The 20,903-nt window shown below is 38.6% G+C and overlaps 1 protein-coding gene across 1 annotated transcript in view; it reads left to right on the forward strand.

The window, feature by feature from the left end:
- VAV3 (vav guanine nucleotide exchange factor 3) overlaps positions 1–20,903 on the forward strand; it is a 422,617-nt gene that overhangs the window by 278,616 nt on the left and 123,098 nt on the right. The window contains exons 16-19 of the mRNA XM_061183772.1: positions 1,905–2,006; positions 2,314–2,414; positions 14,278–14,303; positions 20,083–20,128. Of these exons, the coding sequence (XP_061039755.1) occupies positions 1,905–2,006; positions 2,314–2,414; positions 14,278–14,303; positions 20,083–20,128 (275 nt within the window). The remainder of the gene's footprint in view (positions 1–1,904; positions 2,007–2,313; positions 2,415–14,277; positions 14,304–20,082; positions 20,129–20,903) is intronic.

Consider the following 20,903-nt stretch of genomic DNA (forward strand, 5'->3'; position numbering starts at 1 on the left):
TCCTCTCAGCTTTTGTCTTCTGAAAAGTCAGCTTATTCCTAGTTAGTTGGTGAAAGTGTTAAATACAAATGATGGTAAACACACACACACACACACACACACACACAACTTAGGTTGACCCTAGGAGAAAGGTGTTCTACCTATGTCCCAGGCAGACTTCTAAGATTAATTAAATTCTTACCTATTTGGTATCTATTTACTTGAGTTTCTGCCTGAAGGAGACCACTTTTATTCTAAAACTCCAGGGTGATGAACTCTTCAAGTTCCCGGGACCGAAGCTGCTATTTGACAATTCTTCTATGACTATCACCTTGACGTTCAGAGAGGAATGAACAATGGCCCTTCCCGTCTGGCTGTATGGACTCAAGAATCAAATGTTTTCTAAACAATGTGAAGAGAGTTTTGTTTCTAGATCATTATCTTTTCCCACCTTTTCCCTTCCTGCAGAAGAACTCTACTTCTTCATCAGTGACAAAAAAATGCCTCTATGGAAATGGCCGTGCTTTTCAGCACGCAGTGGAACATTTTCCCAAAAAGTGAGGTCACCAGAAGCACAGAGCAGAGAAATCCCAGATGGCACTAATATTTGATTTCATTTTGAGCACGCTCATATTCAGCAGATGGATTGGAAGGCTGACCTTGCTGACACTTCTGCAACACTGCCTGCTACTCCAATTGCCTTTGTGAATGTTTTTTCATAAGGCTTCTCCTGGTACCTCAGAGATTGATGCCTGGTCGCCCGCCTGTGTTATGCTTCATTACACCAATGTGGTTGAGAGTTGCTGTGTTCTATAAAAGGGGAAATCCTAGCTCATCAGTATCTCAAACTTTTCCTGCAGTCTCACAAATTGCTTGTAACATCTCAGAGAACATCATCTTCGCTTTCTAGGTGTACCTCTGATCTGTATTCGTTTTTAACTTATTCTTTCCTAATTTTTCTGCTTTCTTTGGTGACATGGACAAATTAAGAATAATATAAAAAATCCTCTGGAGAGGACTAAACTTAACAGTTTCCAACATGCCTATTAGACACAAAAATCTAATTATATGAAGGTGAATATTGTTGAATTCCTCCTTGCACTATAGCTTTGGTGGCTAAGAGCACAGACCTGGGTTGGAGTTCCCAGCTCTGCCATTTCCTTTACTTTAATGTAAGCCTCTGTTTCCCTGTTTGTAAACTAGTGATATTATTAGTGCCTACCAGTTAGGATTGGTGTGAAGGTTAAGTGAGATATAATGAACAAATCATATTTTTATCACAGTATTGGCACAGAGTAAATACACAGTGAATGTCATTGTGCAGTATGCTTAGTATTTTTTTGCATATGTGTATAATATAAATGATAAAATCATTTAGTTTTTATTTGGATTGCAAGGAAAGTGGACTGTTAAGGAGGAAGTTTTTAATGATCAGACTGATGCTTTGTTTCAACACTTATTATAAAATTGTATTCACTTTTACAGATCATTACATAATCCACATACCTGTTTGGACAGGGACCCTGTGGAAATGCAGCACCCTCTTCCTCTCCCTCCCGCCCCCTGCAGCTCATTTCTGTTTCAGTGATGTGGTTAGAGAAAAGAAATGATCACACAGTGTGAATATCCAGCAGGTTTTATGTTTCTCCTGACAGGTTGACCTACGTGGCCATTCTGTAAAGTTCCCTGGGAACACTCAATGCTGACGAGGATTAGGTTGCTTCAATCTTTACAAGTTGCTGGTTCTCACGCAACCAGATTTTGGTGCATATTTTAAAGCAAAGCATACTTTGGCTTAGAAAACATTGCATATTTAATAGCCTATTTGACTGAATCACTTCTCTACCCAATGTAACGTTGATGAATTAGACTGCGGTGTTGTTGTGAAACTTTCTTGAGGATGTTACTTTTTTCCCTTTGTATAGGTCCAACATAAGGCCAGACTATGCAGACTCCAATTTCCATGAGTTCAAGATGCACACCTTCAACCGGGTTACATCCTGCAAAGTCTGCCAGATGCTCCTGAGGTAAGTTTGTGTGATCCTGGTTTTCAGTTTAAAGGAACTGGTATAATTGCCAAATGTTTCAGACTTTGCTAAGGTCCCAGCAAAATGTTCTCAAGTGGGGATATTGCCTTACGAGTTTGGATCCATCAGGTCCTTCCTTGGCCTTGTGCCTGGACAGTTCCTTCAGAACCCAGGAAGGTCCTCTCCCTCCACTGAAGGGAACTCTGCATAGCACTGTGTTCTCTTGTTTTGCTTTCTGGCAGTAATGATTTCCTATAGGCAGAATTTCGCACCTTTTAACCTATCGCCCTCTAATTTTACCTTGCAGGGGAACATTTTATCAAGGCTATTTATGTGTTAAGTGTGGTGCAAGAGCACACAAAGAATGTTTGGGAAGAGTAGACAATTGTGGCAGAGTTAATTCTGCTGGTAAGTCATGTTTATTGTTGTGATTCTGCTTTTAATGAGAACATAAAACTTGCTAAACATAATTAAGGCTTAATTTACTCGTAATATATGTTTATTATAACAAATCGCCTTTTGAAACTATCATTTATGAGCACAATTAGAAAATTGTTGGAAATTCTTGTGACTTTTTTACATACCTGGGAGGCTGAGGGCTTCAAGAGGGACTTGGAAGGTTCCATGTCACCCATTTCATTCACCCCTAACCCCTAAATTTTAACAACACTCTACAAATACAACCAAGACACACAAATGGAGGTGTAAAAACAAAACAAAAAAAAATGGTTCTTTAATTCTGTCTTTGGTTTTTGAATTTCTCCTTTTTTCTCTTAAATATTCATCTCCAAAATGCTAAGCTGCCAGGAGTAAACATTACACAGACTAATTCATGAATTAATGAATTGAATACATTGTCATTTTACAGCATTTAACAAACAGCACGTATCCTTTGGATTTTGTGTAAATATTTTCCCCTTGGTTTTTAAAAATAATGCTCCATGATTGTGACCTGAGCCAGTTTCTAAAACTGTTGGCAATTATGCATTCAGTAGCCTTTTGCCTCTCTCTGCTCCTCTTGGGCTCTCTTCCTTCTCTTTCTTTTCTGGCCTCTTTATTCTTTCTCTTTCTTCTTCTTTCTCTTTGTCCTTTTCCCCTGAGTTTCTCTGTGTTTTATCAATAAGACCTTTCAAAATCAGTAAAACTTTTTGAACAGAAGAAAGGGATCTTTAACAGCTCGAGTTCAGAAAGTAGCCATGTCAACCTTTGATTTTCCCAAAGGGAAAGGTGGACATTGAATTATTTTGGATAATACGAAGAAGAGTGAAACAGAGGATAATAGCTCATTTCAGAGCTGAGTTCAGAAAATAGGCAATCGTACAAAAGGTGTGAATCCTATTAGAGGACTGAGATCACAGCACATTCCTCTCACTCGGCTCCTTCTGTAGATGTATTTTCAGGGCCCCATGAGCCATCCTCAATGCCAGGAATGGGCAGTGCAAGGAGAGAGAGCCCGACATTAGTTGAGCACCTTCACTGTGCCTGCCCTGCCTGGGCCTCTGCCGGGCCTTTCCTACAGGGACTCATTCAGTCCTCAAAAGAGCCCTTCCCAGTTTCTGATGGAGGTCACGGTGCTTATTGCAACTTGCTCAAGGTCTGTTAGGTAAAGGAGACAAGATTAGCACCTACTAATGTTTCTGAAGGTCCGAAACAATCTACAAAGGTATAACATATAAAAGAAATATTACATATATTTATTATTATTATTTAATCACCTACCTGAAACAATTTATCACTTAAATTTCTGTGGTTCCATCTTTATGTGTTCTGTCCTTTAATCTCTCTGAGGACAATTAACATGTTACTTGCTCACAGTAGGTGAATGGATTTTTATAAACCCCATAGCCCTGTCTTATGAGTTTCAGTCTCTGAGGAGTATAAAGTGATCCCATAGTTGGCAGGGTTCTTTCAGTCTAAAGGGAATAGTGTAGGAGAGTGGTTGTGAGTCAAGCAGAGATGACTGAAAATCTGGCTCTGCTCTTAGCTAGCTGCATGAGCTTGGGGAAAATATGTAAACATTTCATTTATTCATCTGAAAAATGGAACTTAGAAGATTATTGTGAGGATCATATGAATTAATGTTTATGCCTAGCAAAGTGCCTGGACACAATAAAAACTCAATATTTTCATCCAGGGTGTTATGATGAGAAGCCAGTTTTTGAAAGGAATGGGTTTTAATCTGCATTTTGGTTTGTTTTTATGATGTGGAGCAAATGTGTATAGAGAAACTAGTGAGCACCAAACTTTGAAGTGATTGACAAGAATGACATTAAAAGGACTTAAAATTTTTATGTTACACACAAGTCAGTAGGAAACAGTTGGGAATTCCTGGTCTAGCCAGATACGAGAGTGGCATATTCCCAGTGTCTGTTCCAGAGTCATTGGTTCAGTGTCTTCTTCTGGTGGACGAGTTGCTCTATGGAAGGAGACAGCATGAGAAGGCATTAAAGCCTATCAGCTCTGGAGTCTTGGTCGGGTTGGAATGAGGCTCCACAATTTTCTAGCTGGGTGACTTTGGTCCACAGTTACTTAACTTTTTTTTTTCTTTCAATCTTTTGGCTGTGCTGCACGGCATGTGGGATCTTAGTTCCCCGACCAGAGATTGAACCTGTGCCCCCTGCATTGGCAGTACAGAGTCTTAACCACTGGACCACCAGGGAAGTCCCCCAGTTACTTAACTTTTTAAAGGCTTAGGGTCTTCCCTTATAAATTAGGGATAATAATAGTACCTAGCTTTCAAAAGTTTTTTGTTTTTTTGAATAAATCTGTAGTACCAGGTACTGCTCTAAGTACTTTACCACCGTTAGCTCATTTAGTCCTAGAACAATTTTGTAAAGTTGGTATTATTGCTATTTTTATCTTAGCAATGATGGGAAACTGAGGCACAGAGAAGTAAGTAACATGTCTGAGTTGCTTAATCAATAGAGCTAACATTCAAATCCAGACAAGCCAGCTCCTGAGTTTGTTCTTAACCCCTGGGCTGGCGACCAGTCCTGTGAACTAGCTGTGATGATACATGCCAGATGCGTCAAATGCCTAGTACCTAACCCAAGTACATAATCAAGTGCTTGGCTTTCTCTGTGAAAGAGAGAGAAATTCTAATCTGTGTGGTTTTTTTTTTTTTTAAAGCAAAAAACACTTTAAATTCAATTAAGTTAGTAAGTACCAAATGTCTTTAGGTTTAAATGTTCGGATGTGCTGCAAGAAATTCAGGTATCTCCGGAGATCATGCCTGCCCTTTCCCCATGGGACGTCTAAGAGCTGGAAGTAATTTAGACACCTTAAGCTCCAGGGCCTCTTATTTTAAGATGAGGAAACTGAGTCAGAAAGAGTATGAAAATAAGATAAGAATAACAGTTAGTGCTTTGCAGATTATAGATAATGCTTACTTACACTCATTCATCAAAAGGTAGCATTGTTCTCTAAACTCTGTTATTTAATTCATTATAAAGCAAGAAATAGTTTTTTTAAACCCCTGGCTAAATTTACTTCTTGGAGTTTTGAACGTAATTCCCTTGCTCTCTTGATTCTTTCTCTGCTTTGCATCCTTAGTTGTCCTCCATTCTCCTTATGTTTTGCACATCTGTGTCCTCATTCTCATCCTCTCTCCTCTTTCTGTCCTTTCCTGCTCAAGATTTTTAAGAGACTGATGGCATTGAATGCTCATAGTTAGTTAATTCGTGTTATGAAGGAGGCTCCCCTTTTTTACCTTTGGATTAAGATTTGATGGGTAGCCCTTAGAAATAAAGGGATCTATCCTCAGAGTGAAGAGGAATTTCCATTATAGCTCTATCAGTAGCCTTCTCTCCCTCACTTCCAAAAAGATACTCTCTGAAAGTTGGAAGTCATGATATCCTCTCCTGGACCTCACTCATTCCTGCTCTGATGTAGGTAGTGATCATGCGTAGAGCGTGAGTTTCAGCTTGGCGGGTCTGCTATGAATGTGGTAAAATAGGTAGTATTTTGAGGACATGGACAAGCTAGACTTTATGGGCTGTTACCTAGCCTATAGAGAATCCCAATTCCCAATATTGGTTTAAGTTTTACACAGTTCTTTATTTCGACATCCAAGAGTAATTGCTTGCAGGAGTTCAGCAAGGTAACTTTCCATGAGTGATATGACTGGAGAAAAACGGGTGTAAGGAAGGAGGGCAGGAGGAAGGACACGATATATCAGAGGCTGGAGATGTAGTTTACTTGAATGGGACTTTTGTATGCAGGAGAGAACTTGAGAGAGAACTTGACTTTGGGGAAAATCATCCCAACAGCCAAATTTAAAGCAAGTGAATAATACTGGTTTAAGGCAAACTTAAATTCTTATAGAATCCAGGTTCCCCCGTAAAATTAAATCATAGGTGATTTGAGATGATTGACCCCACCTTTACAGAGCTTTATGGCTTCATTGGTTAACACAGTCTATATTCTCAACAGACAAAAAGAGATTCCAGTTGGCTCAGTGTGAATCAAAAGTCCACTTGTGGTCCAGAAAGCCACGGCTAGCAGGAATGGCTAAGTAGTTATAAACGTTGGATAGTTGGGGTGGAAGACAGTCCCAAAAAGTGGAGCATTGTCATTCAACATTGGACAGGTTTATAGATAAGGGAGCAGTCAGTTGGCGAAGAGGTACTAGTTGTACAAAATGACAGAGTAACCCAGGAGCTAAATGAAGGCTAAAGAATCTTCCACTCCACCTTGTAATTGTCATTTCCACTGGTCATCACATTGCAGGCCTTACCCTACTTGACCTTTCTTGATCATCTGGCACAATTAACCATCCACCACATCCCCCAGGTCATCCTTTGTATATCTGATTAATTTTTCGGGCATTAGCCATAACCTACAACCCAGGTAGATAAGGCTCCATTTCCACTTAAGGCTTTTCTCCTGAACTTTGGATTCCAAATTTCCATTTTCTTCTCATGTATCCGTTCCCAGGTGCCCCGCAGTGACCTCAAATTCCACATATGTAAAACCAACCTCATTAGTCATCATCACCAACTTCCTCCTATTCCTTGTCTTAGTTAAAAGTCTACCATTCATACACTCACCCAAACCTGGGTGTCAGCCTTGACTTACCGGCCTCCCCCATCTTCATTCACTTACCTATTCTTCTTAGTTCTCCTCCTAAGTCTCCCTAGGAGAGAGATACCATATCCACTGATATGGTATTGCTATAGATTTAAAAAAAACTCATTGTCTCTTGTTTGGACAACTACAAACTCCCTGCTGTTAATTTTACTTCCACTATGCAATTTGCAACATGATCTTTATTAAAATCAAGTCTGATGTGTCACTTATTTGCTCACTATACCTTCCATTCCTCACAGAATAATGTTCAAACTTCAGTTAGATGGTGAGCTCTCACTGATAAGAATCATGCTGAACTGATGTTCTGACCTCTGGGAAGCCATGATGGATAGATGAGTGAGTGGACAGACCGTCAAATAGAGTAATGAGTAGAACTGTGGTGTACCAGGATTTCTGGGCCCTGAAAATCACTGTAGTCTTAGAAGCAGAAGCAGGAGGCTGTGGGGGGATTGGACAGTTTCCGGTTCTACCCTTGTAGAGACTAGAGCTCGAGTGGTTGTGGGATAAGTGGAATAAAAACCTGATATGAATCCCTGGCTGATACTTTAAGAATGAAGGATAGAAAACTGAGTAGACCTTTGCATTCCTTTCTAGTATTTATTCAAGTTAAGGTTCATGCCCTGAGCATTGATCATCAGGCCTTTGACAAGGGACACTTGGGTTAGGTTAATAAGTAGCAAGCAAATGAACTGGCTCATGGAACACCTAATGACAAAAATGCGTCTATTTCTGGAGAAATCTACTCCCTTTGCATTCAGTCGCAGTTTTAGAATTTTTGCTTGGCTCTTAGTGTTTCTTCTCCCTGAAATATGCTCCCTTTTCTCCCTACAGTTCCAATATCTACCCTTCTTTTACTTCCTCTCCAAGCTGTTTGTCAATCATTTAACCTTATCCTGTCCACCCAGTGGTCATCTGAATTAAATTGTTCTCTGATTAGTTTGTGTGTAGGTTTTATGTCTTTGCCAAGGTTAGGCTGTGTTGTGGTAACTAAAAAACCCAAAACCCCAGTGGCTTTAACACATAAAAGTTTATTTTTCACACATGCACTGTTTGCTTTTGGTTCTTCCCTTCTAAGTAATGGCTTGGGGATCCAAGCTAGTTCCATCTTGTGACTGTAAATTCAACACATGGCTCCTGGGCTTGCTGCTCTTAAGACCTATGGGCTGGAAGTGAGCAAATCCATTTTTTAACATCAGAAGTCCATTGGTTAAAACTGGTCACATGGCCTCAACTTAATTATATAAGGGGAGCTGGACAAGTAATGGAACCCATGGACTGTTTGGGGAACACTACTGTCTCTGCCACTTTTTATTTTTATTTTATTTTTTTAGGAGTTTTGCACTGTGAATAACCATCCTCTAATCACCTTTTTTTTTGTTTTAATGGAAGTTTGTAACATTTTATTTTATTTTATTTTTTTGGCCATGCTGCACGGCTTGTGGGATCTTAGTTCCCCGACCAGTGATCAAACCCGGACCCTCAGCAGTGAAAGTGTGGTGTCCTAACCACTGGACCACCAAGGAATTCCCTCTGCCACTTTTTATTTCCTCTTGTAGAGTAGATGCTCCTTCACCATAGGGAATGTGTTTCTCATCTTTTGTATCTATCCCATAGTACCAAGTCCAAAGTCAAGGTGCTTAATCTCAAGTTGTTACTCCTTTTTCCTAAATAGGAATATTTCAACCCAAATACAATCCTTGATAGTGTTGAATGTGGTAAAAATACTAACCATTAAGCATTTGAAATAGCTCTTCTTTTTTGTGGAAGTTACATCTTCCTTGGATGTTGTCTTCCCTGGGTTCAGAAACCTTTTATATTTCATGATCTGTATCCCTGAAATTTGTCTAGTTTTCATTCATTCTCAAAATAATAATTACTTGGTAAAAATGCAGTTCCTTTCTGAATGAAGAAATTCATTCTTATTAATATTTGACTATGACAGATTATTAACTCAAGTACATTTCAAGTGTTATAAAAGGTCCTTTAAGGTTTTTTATATATATATATTTATAAGACAAACTATGCAACTCGGGCACAAACTTGAAGGTTGGGTGATTAGTTTATGTCTTAACATTTGAGGATTTGCATGGATATAAAGAGCAGGAAATTCCACTCTCTTTTTTGCTGAACTTGAGTTGACTGCTTCACATTCACCATGGCAACCTCGGCGATCAACATGTACACGGACTCTGAAGTGTGCTGCCAAAACTTTCCAACCTTAATAATGCATAGGTATGAACTCCATTATGTGAACTCCATTTCTCGGCCAGTCACTGCAAAGATGATATAATTCCAGAGTGGCATTTCTTTCTCACAGTACACCACCGTGAAGGTCTAGTCCTAGACTATAACCTTTGGGGGCATTTGTGTTTTTTTCCCTGCTGTAATATATGGCTAAACTCCTCTTGGCCCCTTCTTACCCTGACATTGATCAATATTATAGCTTGCTTTGCATCGTCTCGTTTTAAACAAAGAAAGTAACATTGGAAGGCTAATATTGCTGGAGCAGATGACTTGGGTTTAATGCATCTTTTCCTTTAGTGGGAGTGCAAGGCTCAGCTGCTCTAATGTTTAACCGAAGCAGATCCCCGTTTGCTTATCTGTTTAATCGCTCTTTTATCTAGGCCAGCTGCAGCTCCCGCTCATGCTGCAGCCACTCCTCATTGGAAGGAAGTTGCCTTGGTACCCTAATGGTTTAAACCTGCAAGATTGTTATCTAGGACCTGTACCCCAAATTGGCATCTGAAATGGCTCTTTTAAAAGTACTATTGCAGTATTTTATCATAAGAGATTAACTTTTAGAATATAATTTTATTTCATCCTTCTACCATTAGGCATTTTATCACATGACTTTTACATAAACTGAAGCTTGATCATTGATTTCATAACCAAAAAATGACTTTGGTTCTATTTAACGCCTTTTATATAAATTAGTTATCTTTTTTAACTTATCAAGACAATTTTATACCCAAGGGTAGTTATTATTCCTTCCATTTAATTATTTGGGTCAGTTTAATGATATATTAATAATTATTAAAGTGAACTGAAAACTATTATATGGTTGAATTCCTGTTAGAGCTCCTGAAAAGATTTGAAATCAAAGCCTCTTTCCAAGCATTAGTTGTTTTTTTTTTTTTTTCCAAAATATTGCTGTAGATCTGAGTGGTGAACACAGCATTGTGCAACTTCCTCCAAAATTTGATCAGCCCAACTGTCTTTTAGTTTTCATGTTTCATAAAAATAGCATATTAGCCATGATGACAAAAAACCTTCAAAAGCTTTCCTGGTAATTACTTTTCTGTGGCCCCTTTTGAGACAAATGATCTGAATGGGCATCGATTTGTTGAGTCTTAAGAAGTAGAACTTCAAACAAGAGACAAAGCAGATTGTGTAATAACGTATGCATTGAGAGCCGCTTGTATTGGAAAACAAATATAATAGGACTGAAGTTTATGTATAAAAAATTAATGATATGATATGGGTCTAAAGTCTCAGTGAAAATCATTTGTCTTACACAAATATGCCTACTGACCCTGTGCCGACATTGAAGATGGAGTTCTGTTCAGGCTCCAAGCACCTCAGTAACAGCACTTCTCTGAATTACATTGAACCAGTTGGGACATGATGAAAGAACGCAAGGTGTAAACACCTTGAGGGCCTGTGAGTCACCATCTAGAAAGGTTTTTGAAAGGGTAAGAACATTTTATAGTTTGATCAATAGGAGCCTGAGAAATCGGCTGCAGGGTAAAGACAAGTTGAGGATTAAAAACTTTTGGAAACTTGAAGAATTGAATTACTGTCCTAAGGAAGTTCCCAGGAGAAAAAGAGAGAGAGACCTTTTCCTCAGATCTCAACCAGCAAGCTTTCTATTTGGTCAGAATTCAGCCAAACTAAATTTGACGATCATCAGCCCTTATTATTCTAGTCCTGATGCAGCACTGTGACACACAAAGAGTTTTTTTAGAGATCCAAGTGCCCGCCAGTGTAGTTTTGGGCATATATCAAGAGGAAATGAAGGATGGTGTTGTAGACTTCAAAATCAGAGCAACTTTTCCATAGAGTACTTCATCAGAAGAGGTTGTTATTCTATTTTCCCAGCCAGAACGGAATTTTACTTTGAAAATGTATGAAACAGTGTTGCAGTTGGGTTTTCTGCTCTCTCATCACTGTTAGTTTCACGAAATTTTTAAGTTGTTGCATCAATGTGGTTATCAGAAGTTAGATTGTGTTTGTAAAGGGGCCAATCAATCTGATGGTACAGCCCCTGGAACAAGTACAAAAGTATAAATAAAGGAGCCTGGCTAAGAATTTCTGAACTCAGAACAGATTCTAAGAGTTATTTCTAGTCCTTTGGCTTTTGCCCTATCCTCAGAATATTTACAGAACCCTGCCATGAAATATGAGGAAATAAAAGCTCAGACTTTCAAGAGCCACTATTTAAGTGCTCTGCCCTGCATAAGCAGATCACAGTGTGAACTGCTCGATGCCAAGTCCATGGAAGAAATGGGCCTCTTTCCTGGGTGGCAGTGGAGAAGGTGGGGGAATGTGGTGGCCGTGAGGACGGGGAGTAGTGGCAAGGAAAGGGTAAGCCCCAGTTAAGGACTCATGTCCTCAGAGTTGGAGTTGCATCCAGCACAAAGCCCATTTTCCATTTTCCTATCTGGGTTGCACAGAGGAGGCTTTGTGAAGAGCAGGTACATCCAATAAGAATTATGAGGAAAGCTGAGTTGCTTGATGAGATGCAAAGAAAGAAAGCAGAAGACAACAGCCAGTGGGAGAAATGAAGGAGAGAGTGTTGGGTAAGGTGGTCAGCCGAGTCTAGTTTATCCCTCACTTTGCCAGTCCCATTCATGCCTCTTGTGTTCCGTGGTCAGTGCTCACTCATGCCGGGAGCTGGCCGGCTTGCACTAAGGAACAACATAAGAAGGGCCTGTAAATGAGGGGCTTCTGTTCCCAGATCTGTTTTCTGGGTAAAGAGGTGCAAGTATCTGCATAGCTAGATCATCACCTTAGATACCATCATTTCCTCTTCCTGAGGAAACCCAGAGCACTCCTGGAACGCGGTGTGCCAACTGCTGCCACGTGGGCTATCATAGGTTTTAGGCCAAAAATAAAATACATTTAAAGCATATTATAACAGACCTACTTTACCAGGACATAAAAACACTTCTCTGCAGAGTCAGGAAAAAAAATACTTCTGAATTAAAATTAAGGTGCGCACTCATTTTTTTTTTTTAATTTTATTTATTTATTTACGGCTGTGTTGGGTCTTCGCCTCTGTGCGAGGGCTTTCTCTAGTTGCGGCAAGCACTCTTCATCGCAGTGCGCGGGCCTCTCACTATCGCGGCCTCTCTTGTTGCGGAGCACAGGCTCCAGACGCGCAGGCTCAGTAGCTGTGGCTCACGGGCCTAGTTGCTCCGCGGCATGTGGGATCTTCCCAGACCAGGGCTCGAACCCGCGTCCCCTGCATTGGCAGGCAGATTCTCAACCACTGCGCCGCCAGGGAAGCCCCACACTCATTTTTAAACACTGACCATGAAAGATCTGAGGTTTTCCCATTTTAGAGGTCATCTGGAAATATCAAAGCTTTCCTCAATCTCCTTGGATGGAAAACTTAAACTTCCCTCCTGTTTGGTGCTTCTTGTAGATTGTGATTCCCAGTTCAGGCTCTTTCTCTAACTCACAGTAGAAGAAGAAAGTAGTGTAGGGCTTTTCTGGCATATAGGTCTTTCTGGTCAAACCAGTGAAACAGGTATCACAACTGTTCTGTTTGGAACCCAAGTTCACCTAACCTGGGTTCTAAGTCTGGGCACAGTATCCAGCAGAATGGTACTTTCATAGACTCTCTCCCCAATCCAGTTGTCTTAGGCAGTCTTTCTTCTGAAACTTTGCATATTTCTAGCAGAGAGGGAAAGGGAAATACCTTTCTGTCCTTTGTAAAGGCCAACTTCAGACCTGGTAAAAATGACTTCATAGAAGGCAGTTATGTATGAAAGTTAGTATGTTAGGGTTGAAATTGACAAAGAAACACAGGCTTTGCTTTTCTCCAGAAAGGTGACTTTTTGCTCATGCCTCTTCAGTTCCACTAATCAGGAATAGTCCTTTAAAAAACAAAAAGCCCCAAAACCTCCTGTTCCATGCCCTGGGCAGTCTTCCTGTGTCAAGCAATCTGTGACAGCTAGTAAGGTGTTCTGGTACTTTTCCCCTGGAACTCTGGTTGTGAGGCTTCTTGGAACCTCTATAAGAGGTTCATTTAGGCTGACAGAGCTGCCCTTTCTCTCCTGATATTCCCATCAGTGTCTTCTCTTCTCAGATCCTTCTTCAGAGGATCATTCTGGTTGAGAAAAGTATAGGCATAGGCGCAAAATTGTGAGGTGTTTTCCTTCACAGTCTGGAGAAATTATAACATGCATAGGTGCTCCTGGATATGGGGAAAGGAAGCAAAATATTACCCACCAGCTTTTTTCCACATGCAGTGTGTGCCTTTCCTTTCAGAGATACCCTTTGCCCTCTGCCATGTTTCTTACTTGAAGATCTCAGGGCCCTTCCTAGCTGTTAGTCATTTTCAGGAACTGAAATGTAATGGAGATCGTTGTTTCTGTTTATAGACAGGTACACTGAGATGAAAGGAAAATTAGCATTAGAATGGAATCCTGTCCTTTTTTTTAATTTCCCTCTTTAAATCAAACTGTATTCCCCCCAAATTAAAACTAAAAGCAATAGCCCCTTAATGCAGAAAAATTCATGTGCAAATTGTATGTGTTAAGTTTGCAATTGTTATAGTCAATGTACTACGTTTGTAAATTATTTGTGTTTAATTCTTAAAACTGGGTGTGTTGAAAGAAAGGTTCCCACCTAGCTTTCTCTTTTGCACATAAACTTAGTACAAGTCCCTGTTTCAAGGAGCTTTATGTGGTTGGATTGAAATTGCTTAATAAACAATTGAAAAAGTTAAGCATAACCTAGAAGTCATTTAGTACTATGAGTCACTTTCCTGACAAGCCAATAAGGCAAGAGAACCCGGTTGCAAAACAATTACTAGCCCTGCCTGAGGGACCCTGGAAATATATTACAGATATGTTAGGAAAACAAAGCAGTAGTGTTTTACCACGCTGCAGAGAACAAGTTAAGGTTGCTAACCAAACAAAATAACTGACAATGCCAATTTTTACATTTGTTTCAGAACAAGGGACGCTCAAACCATCCGAGGTAAGGTTAACGTTTACATTTTTTTTTGTATAACTTTTGTATTTCAAATTGTTTGCTAGCTTAAGCAGGCTCGAACTCCTAGAATGTTAAATGTGCCTTTTAAAATGGATAGAAACAGAGCTAGAGTGAGCAATCAAGTGCTTGTGAGTGAAATGCACAGGGTAAATCAGAGGAATTTTCAGGTACCATCTGAAGATCTTAGGTAGAGGAAAAATGTGAATATTTCATCTAAGAATGTGTGTGAGATGGGACATTTCAGAATCTTAGGTACTCACTTATTCAGGTAAATTTCAAATAAATATTGTAGCAGTGTTGTGGCATTAGTATGGGGGTACCTTTCCCTAGTCCCCAGCTACAGAATTCCACAAACCCTGAGGCTTATAAAACTTAATACATAACCAAATCAACATAAATTCACTTTTAGAAAATTTATAGCTCAAATAAATGACGCACTACATCGCTTTCAGTCTCTCAACTGTAAGTTCAAGCAGACTTCCTGCCTCGTTATACCATCTAAAGTTGTTCCAGCAAATGTATTTTCCTATTTGTTACTTTAATGTTTTAATTAAAATTTAAAAGTAATTAAAAATAAAAACTTAATGCATCTGAAGGCATTCTCTTGGAATGAATCTCTTTGATCCTGCTAGGACAGAAGGAAGGGTGGCCCTCATCCCAGGAAGTCAGTAGACCTGTCCGCTATCATGAAACATTGTCACTGCCCAACATTCGCTAGTACTAAAAAGTTCTAAGGTTCTTCATCTAAGGATGTGGTTACGTGTTTCTGCCAGTTTTCCGTTTGAGCACAAATGTGATTCATATCATGTCTTATTGATGAAATCAAAATCTGATAACATTTCCTTTTGGTTTCACACAGAGTCTGAGGTCTAATGGCTTAGAAGTACGAGATCCCTGTCACCTCTCAGAATAAAGCTCTTTTAAGAAAGTATGAAAGAATGAAAAATATAGCAGATTACAGGCAACCAGTACCTTGGCCGTCAACCAAAATTAATACATTTCTTACCTGACCTCCCAAAAAAATCATAGCAAAGAAAATTAAAATGTAAAATGTCTGTGATTTGTTATATGAACCAGAAATATAGTAATCTGAGAATTTCAGAATAAAAGAATGACAAAAAGCATTCTATGTCAAATTATTTTAGCACATGACAATTATATCTCATTAAGAGTAGTATAGTATTAGTATGTTTTTAATAGGCTGGCATTTATATAGTTGGTAAAAATAATGAAAAGTACAGCAAGATGTCAAACAAGAGGTAACTGTTTTTACTTTTTTGCATAAGCATATAATTTGTACATACAGGGTATCAAGAATGTGATGTGAGGAGATTCACATGCACCCTTTAAGTGTTATCAGTTGACTATATTTTAGACTTTAGAATCTAGCTCAAGGAATGCATAACAGGATAATAGTATTTTAAAAATAGGTGATGCGAGTTCTGCTCGGGCTAAAATAAATTAACATAAACTTTTTGTTAGTGTTTAGTCAATAGGTAAGATTTTTCATCAGGACTGTAAGGATTCTTCCAGCAGTGTCAATGAAGATCTTGGAAAGTAACCTTCTTTCTCTTACTCTCACAATGTTATTAGATAATTGAGACAGATTGACTCGTAGAGCTTTGAACTTTAACTCAATATTGCTTTACCTTTACCCTCTCAGATAAAGGTATACATGTATCACCCCACCCCCGCCCCGGGCAAGATGATTTCACTTGATTTTATTTAAGCAATGAGAAATGGGCGTATTTACAGACAGAAAGTGTGCTAATAAGAAGTGGTTAATAATTTTCACACTGATACAAAATAATGATACAAAATAATTCTCTGCAGGCATTTTATACTCTTAAAAATTACACGTAAGCCTATTCTGAAAGGAATTAATTTTCACATTGATTTTTTTAAATGCAGCATCAGTATTTTAGTGACTTGCTTCAGTGACTTGCTTAACTTACGATTATACAAAGTGTAATTTTTATTTAATGTGTGCTTCTGCTAATAATCTCTACTTTGGATGGATAATTATAGTAAAATCTTATACTGGCCAACCTACTTGGAAACTTTAGCTTAGCATAAGGGAGAAGTATAGCAAAAGAATGTTAAGAAACATCTTTCACTCCATACCTCCCCACCAAGACTTTGTGGAAGGTATATTCACTCTCTGAGGCAGATGCTTATATGATGTTTAGGAGTCTTCCCAGAAGTACCAATGAAGACCTTTTGTAAGCTCTGTGATTTTTTTCCCCCCTCTCTTGGAGGTCTTCTTTTTCTCCATGTACCAATTCGTAGTCCTCTTCTGTTCCCCTTTCAATGGCCATGATTGTGAATTTTTAATTTCACACTTCATTCTCAAGGTAGGTCAGTTCTCAATAGCCACAGGATCCCCCTGGGCCTCCCTAACCTGGGATGTTCATCTTGCATCCCATTCTGGAGTGGACCTTCAGAAGCCACTTCTAGCTCCAGGAAGCAAGGTTATCATCACATATCTATTTAATATATATCTACTTCAAATCTATTCCTTAATGTAGGTTTTTCTGCTTTTAAAATAGGTAGAGGAACCAAAGCCAGTTTCATATAGCAAATGAAACTTTGCTCGTTGTGTTGGTAAAATCAACAGAGAGAATTAGGTTTCTCCTAAAAGAGGCAAGAAGTGAGATTCTTGGACGATAAAGGCATTTCTTTTAGAGAAAGACAAGGTAATAGGTAATGAAGCAAGAAATAAAATTAGGTTGGTTGGTTGTCCCCACCCGCCCATTCCCCACTTCTCGGTAGATCAAAGAAGTTGAGAATGTGCTGAAGACTGATTGTCCGATCTCATGGGGCTGTAACTGAGAGCTCCCAGGGGTGGCAACTGGATGTGCCCTCCTCTCCCTGCTAGGGACAGCGTCTTGTCCAGCTCTATCCCAGGCTTTTGAGAATATAGGTGGGGGAGAGGAGCATGCTGGGTAAGATATGATAGAATGACAGTTGAAATTTGCACTTTAAAATTGTTTAAATATGTTCTGCTAAATGTTTCCAAATTTTTTACAATATAAAATACTTTTTAGGTGCTTTTAAAGTATAATAAATCTCAAGCTCTCCAATGTACTTGGTCTAAGTAGCTTCTCTCTTTTTTAAAATGCACCAGATCATAGTTTGTTCCACCGCCTACTCTTCCTGTAGAAAAGTTTGTTTTCAGGGTCACTGATTTGCAATGACTTTCAGGAGGAAAAACCTAAAATATAAATAGTAGGGTAATACTTTAGTAGCAAAATTTTTCATTTGCCTGCATTTAAACATTCAAAATATCATGAAATGAATAATAATGACAATGATATCAATAATAATAATAAGCTATCACTTAATAATCCTCACTATGTGTCAGGAACTGTTCCAAGCATTTAACATAAATTAACTCATTTAACTCTCACCACAAATGCTGTGACATAGGTGCTATTATTATCCCCATTTTATAGATGAAAAAACAGGCATGGAGACTTTAACTAATTTGCTCCCAATCAAACAGGTGTCAAGTGACAAGGAGGGTCTGAATTTGAATTTACGTAGTCAGATTATAGAATCCATACTCTTAATAATTGCACCATGTTCCCTAATTTAATCCTAACTTCAGGGTCATATAGAGTTGCTCTTGAACTGAAATGCTCTTTTTCACTTTCTAAGTTAATAGTTTTTAAATAGTACTAGTTTAGGGCTAGTAGGAATAAGACCCAAAGTTTGAATTCGTTCTTGCCTTCCAAGCACTTTGATAGTAAGAGGAGTTGGAGTAGTAGAAAAACAGCTTCTGTTGTACATTAAGAAGGTGGAGGAAAATGCAGGAGGTAAATAGCCACAAGACATCCATCATTATATATTTTCCTGTTGAAAATATTGTCATTTATGTAGAGAGCTCCAAAAATTTTATAAAATTTTAGACAGAAAAGATTTTTTTTGGAAAGCAGTTTTCTTCCAAGTTATTGGATATGAACCTATAACTCATCGTGCTTCCCCGTTTTGTGCTTGGCTGTTAAGAAGCCCAGTGTGGTATTTTCTTCTCCTCACTCACAACGCTCTCTTTATACTAGGGTTTTTTTTTTTTCAGTACAGCCATCCACCTTGTTCAGTATAGCTTCAATGCTGATTTAATGATCATATTAGGCCTTCACAAATCCATTTTAAAAGTAGTTGGGTTAAAAACAAAATTTATATTTTTAATAATTCTCCAATTTGCTTTTACCTGAGAACCCTGACATCTGCTTTGAGGCCCATTTAACTTATGAATAAAAACAACAGGAAGAACCCTAAGAAAAACCCATGGCTAATGTGTGCTTGGCAAAGCCAAGTCTGCTCTGAATGAAACCAAGTCTCCACACACAGGCACAAACCCCAACACATGTAAAAAGAAAATTGCTTTTGTGAATATCTGAATTATATGGTAGTTATAGACTGAGCATTTCATCCAGTTATATAACAAAAAGTGAAAATCAAGTTCTTATTAATTAGTCAGATTACCATAGTTATTAGGTAGGAATGAATTTAATGCTTGTGAAATCGAATGTGTAAACAGGCATTTTCAAAGATTTAAAATCTCTTTTGTTTTGCATCTTATCTATAATTTTTGTAATACACAATTTTTCTTATGGATTCCTTTTCTATAATAAGAATTTACTTTCATGGTTCACAAGCTGCATGGCTATTTTGTTTCTTAAAATAGTCAGATATCACTGATCCATAATTAAAACACCATTCTCTTTTTTTTTTTTTTTAAGATGTTAGCTATGAGTTTTTCTTTTTTTTTTTTAATTAATTAATTAATTGATTTATTTTTGGCTGTGTTGGGTCTTCGTTTCTGTGCGAGGGCTTTCTCCAGTTGCGGCAAGCGGGGGCCACTCTTCATCGCGGTGCGCGGGCCTCTCACTATCGTGGCCTCTCTTGTTGCGGAGCACAGGCTCCAGACACGCAGGCTCAGTAGTTGTGGCTCATGGGCCTAGTTGCTCCGCGGCATGTGGGATCTTCCCAGACCAGGGCTCGAACCCGTGCCCCTTGCATTAGCAGGCAGATTCTCAACCACTGCACCACCAGGGAAGCCCTAAAACACCATTCTCTTTTAAGTGTTTGCTAAAATCAGAGCTTGAGATCTTTGTTTGGAGGTTGTATACTTTCTCCAGTTCCTGGTCTGTCAGGCCTCAAAAATAGCTGCGTTAGAGTTTTGGAGATCAAAACTCTTTGTTGGGAGCATTTTCTAAGCAAAAATGGCTGCCTGGGCTTTGTTTTCATAATTTCTATAGTCATTATGGCTTAAAAAAAAAATGAGTCATAATCCCCAGAGATGGTGAATGAAAAGATATTTCTTTCCCATAGTGTTATATCAATGATTTATCAAATGCAGTGTTGTTCAAGTGGAAGACTTATTAGAGAAACAAAAATTATAAAAAGAAACCTTGGAACCAAGTGTTTTGATCAAATTTAGTCATACTTTTAAAAAAAAACTTTTTTGGAGTGTAGTTGATTTACAGTGTTGTGTTAGTTTCTGCTGTACAGCAAAGTGAATCAGTTATACATATACACATATCCACTCTTTTTTACATTCTTTTCCCATGCAAGTCATTACAGAGTATTAAGCAGAGTTCCCTGTGCTATACAGTAGGTCCTTGTTGGTTATCTATTTTAAATGTCTTAGTGTTAAATGGAAAAAGTGCAACATTCACTGGACTTCCAAAGTGTCACAAAATAATACAATTTGATAACACGAAATCTTTGTTGTTCTTTGTTTTACCTTTCTGCACAGAAACGGACCAATGGACTCCGAAGAACCCCCAGACAGGTGGATCCAGGTGTGTGATTAAACATCTATAATCATTTTTTCAGTTAAGTGATTATGAAAGTATATGGGAATTGCTGTAGAAAGTCAGACAGATTGTTGGCCTCTGTTCCTCGCAGTTTGGTATATAATGTGTGACCAGGAGGCGACCGTCTACTGTGTAAATCATTTACCTAGGACAAGGTCATGTGATGAGTAACCATCAGTAGCACAGTCTTTCCGCAGTCAGCAGTTGAGCTGGTTATTTGCTTACTGAACAGCCTCAGGGTGCCTGGTTAATGCTAACATATCCAACACCCTTTCCCTGCTCCCTCCCAAACCTGGAAAAAACCAACCAGCACTTAAAAAATCAGCATGTTCTGAGGGGGTGGGGGGAGGTCATAAACCAGACAACTTTGGTACCCTCCCCATTTGGGAAAATACTTTTCTTTATCCTATATCTATATTATTTTATAATACAAGAATGAGTTTAAGGACTTTGTGAACAAGTGTCCTCTCCAGAGACCAATTCTTTGTCTGCAGAGAACGTTCAGTTGTTTCCCGTTTAATATCATGAGGTTGACCCTGTCATTATTTTCATATAATTATTTTTCGTCCATTAAGCAATGCCTTCCATAGTTTAATTAACAAAGATTTGTTGTGTATATGGTCATATTATTGTGATGTTCATGGCTAAAGGATTCCAAATATATGAACTTAATAATAAATCAAGTAGAACATGAAATATAGAGTAGTCTTGCTGGAAAATAATCTGGATTATGTGTTTTGTTTTCTCATCGTAAACAGTG

Source organism: Eubalaena glacialis, chromosome 3 (genome assembly GCF_028564815.1).
Source record: "Eubalaena glacialis isolate mEubGla1 chromosome 3, mEubGla1.1.hap2.+ XY, whole genome shotgun sequence".
Classification (NCBI taxonomy): domain Eukaryota; kingdom Metazoa; phylum Chordata; class Mammalia; order Artiodactyla; family Balaenidae; genus Eubalaena; species Eubalaena glacialis.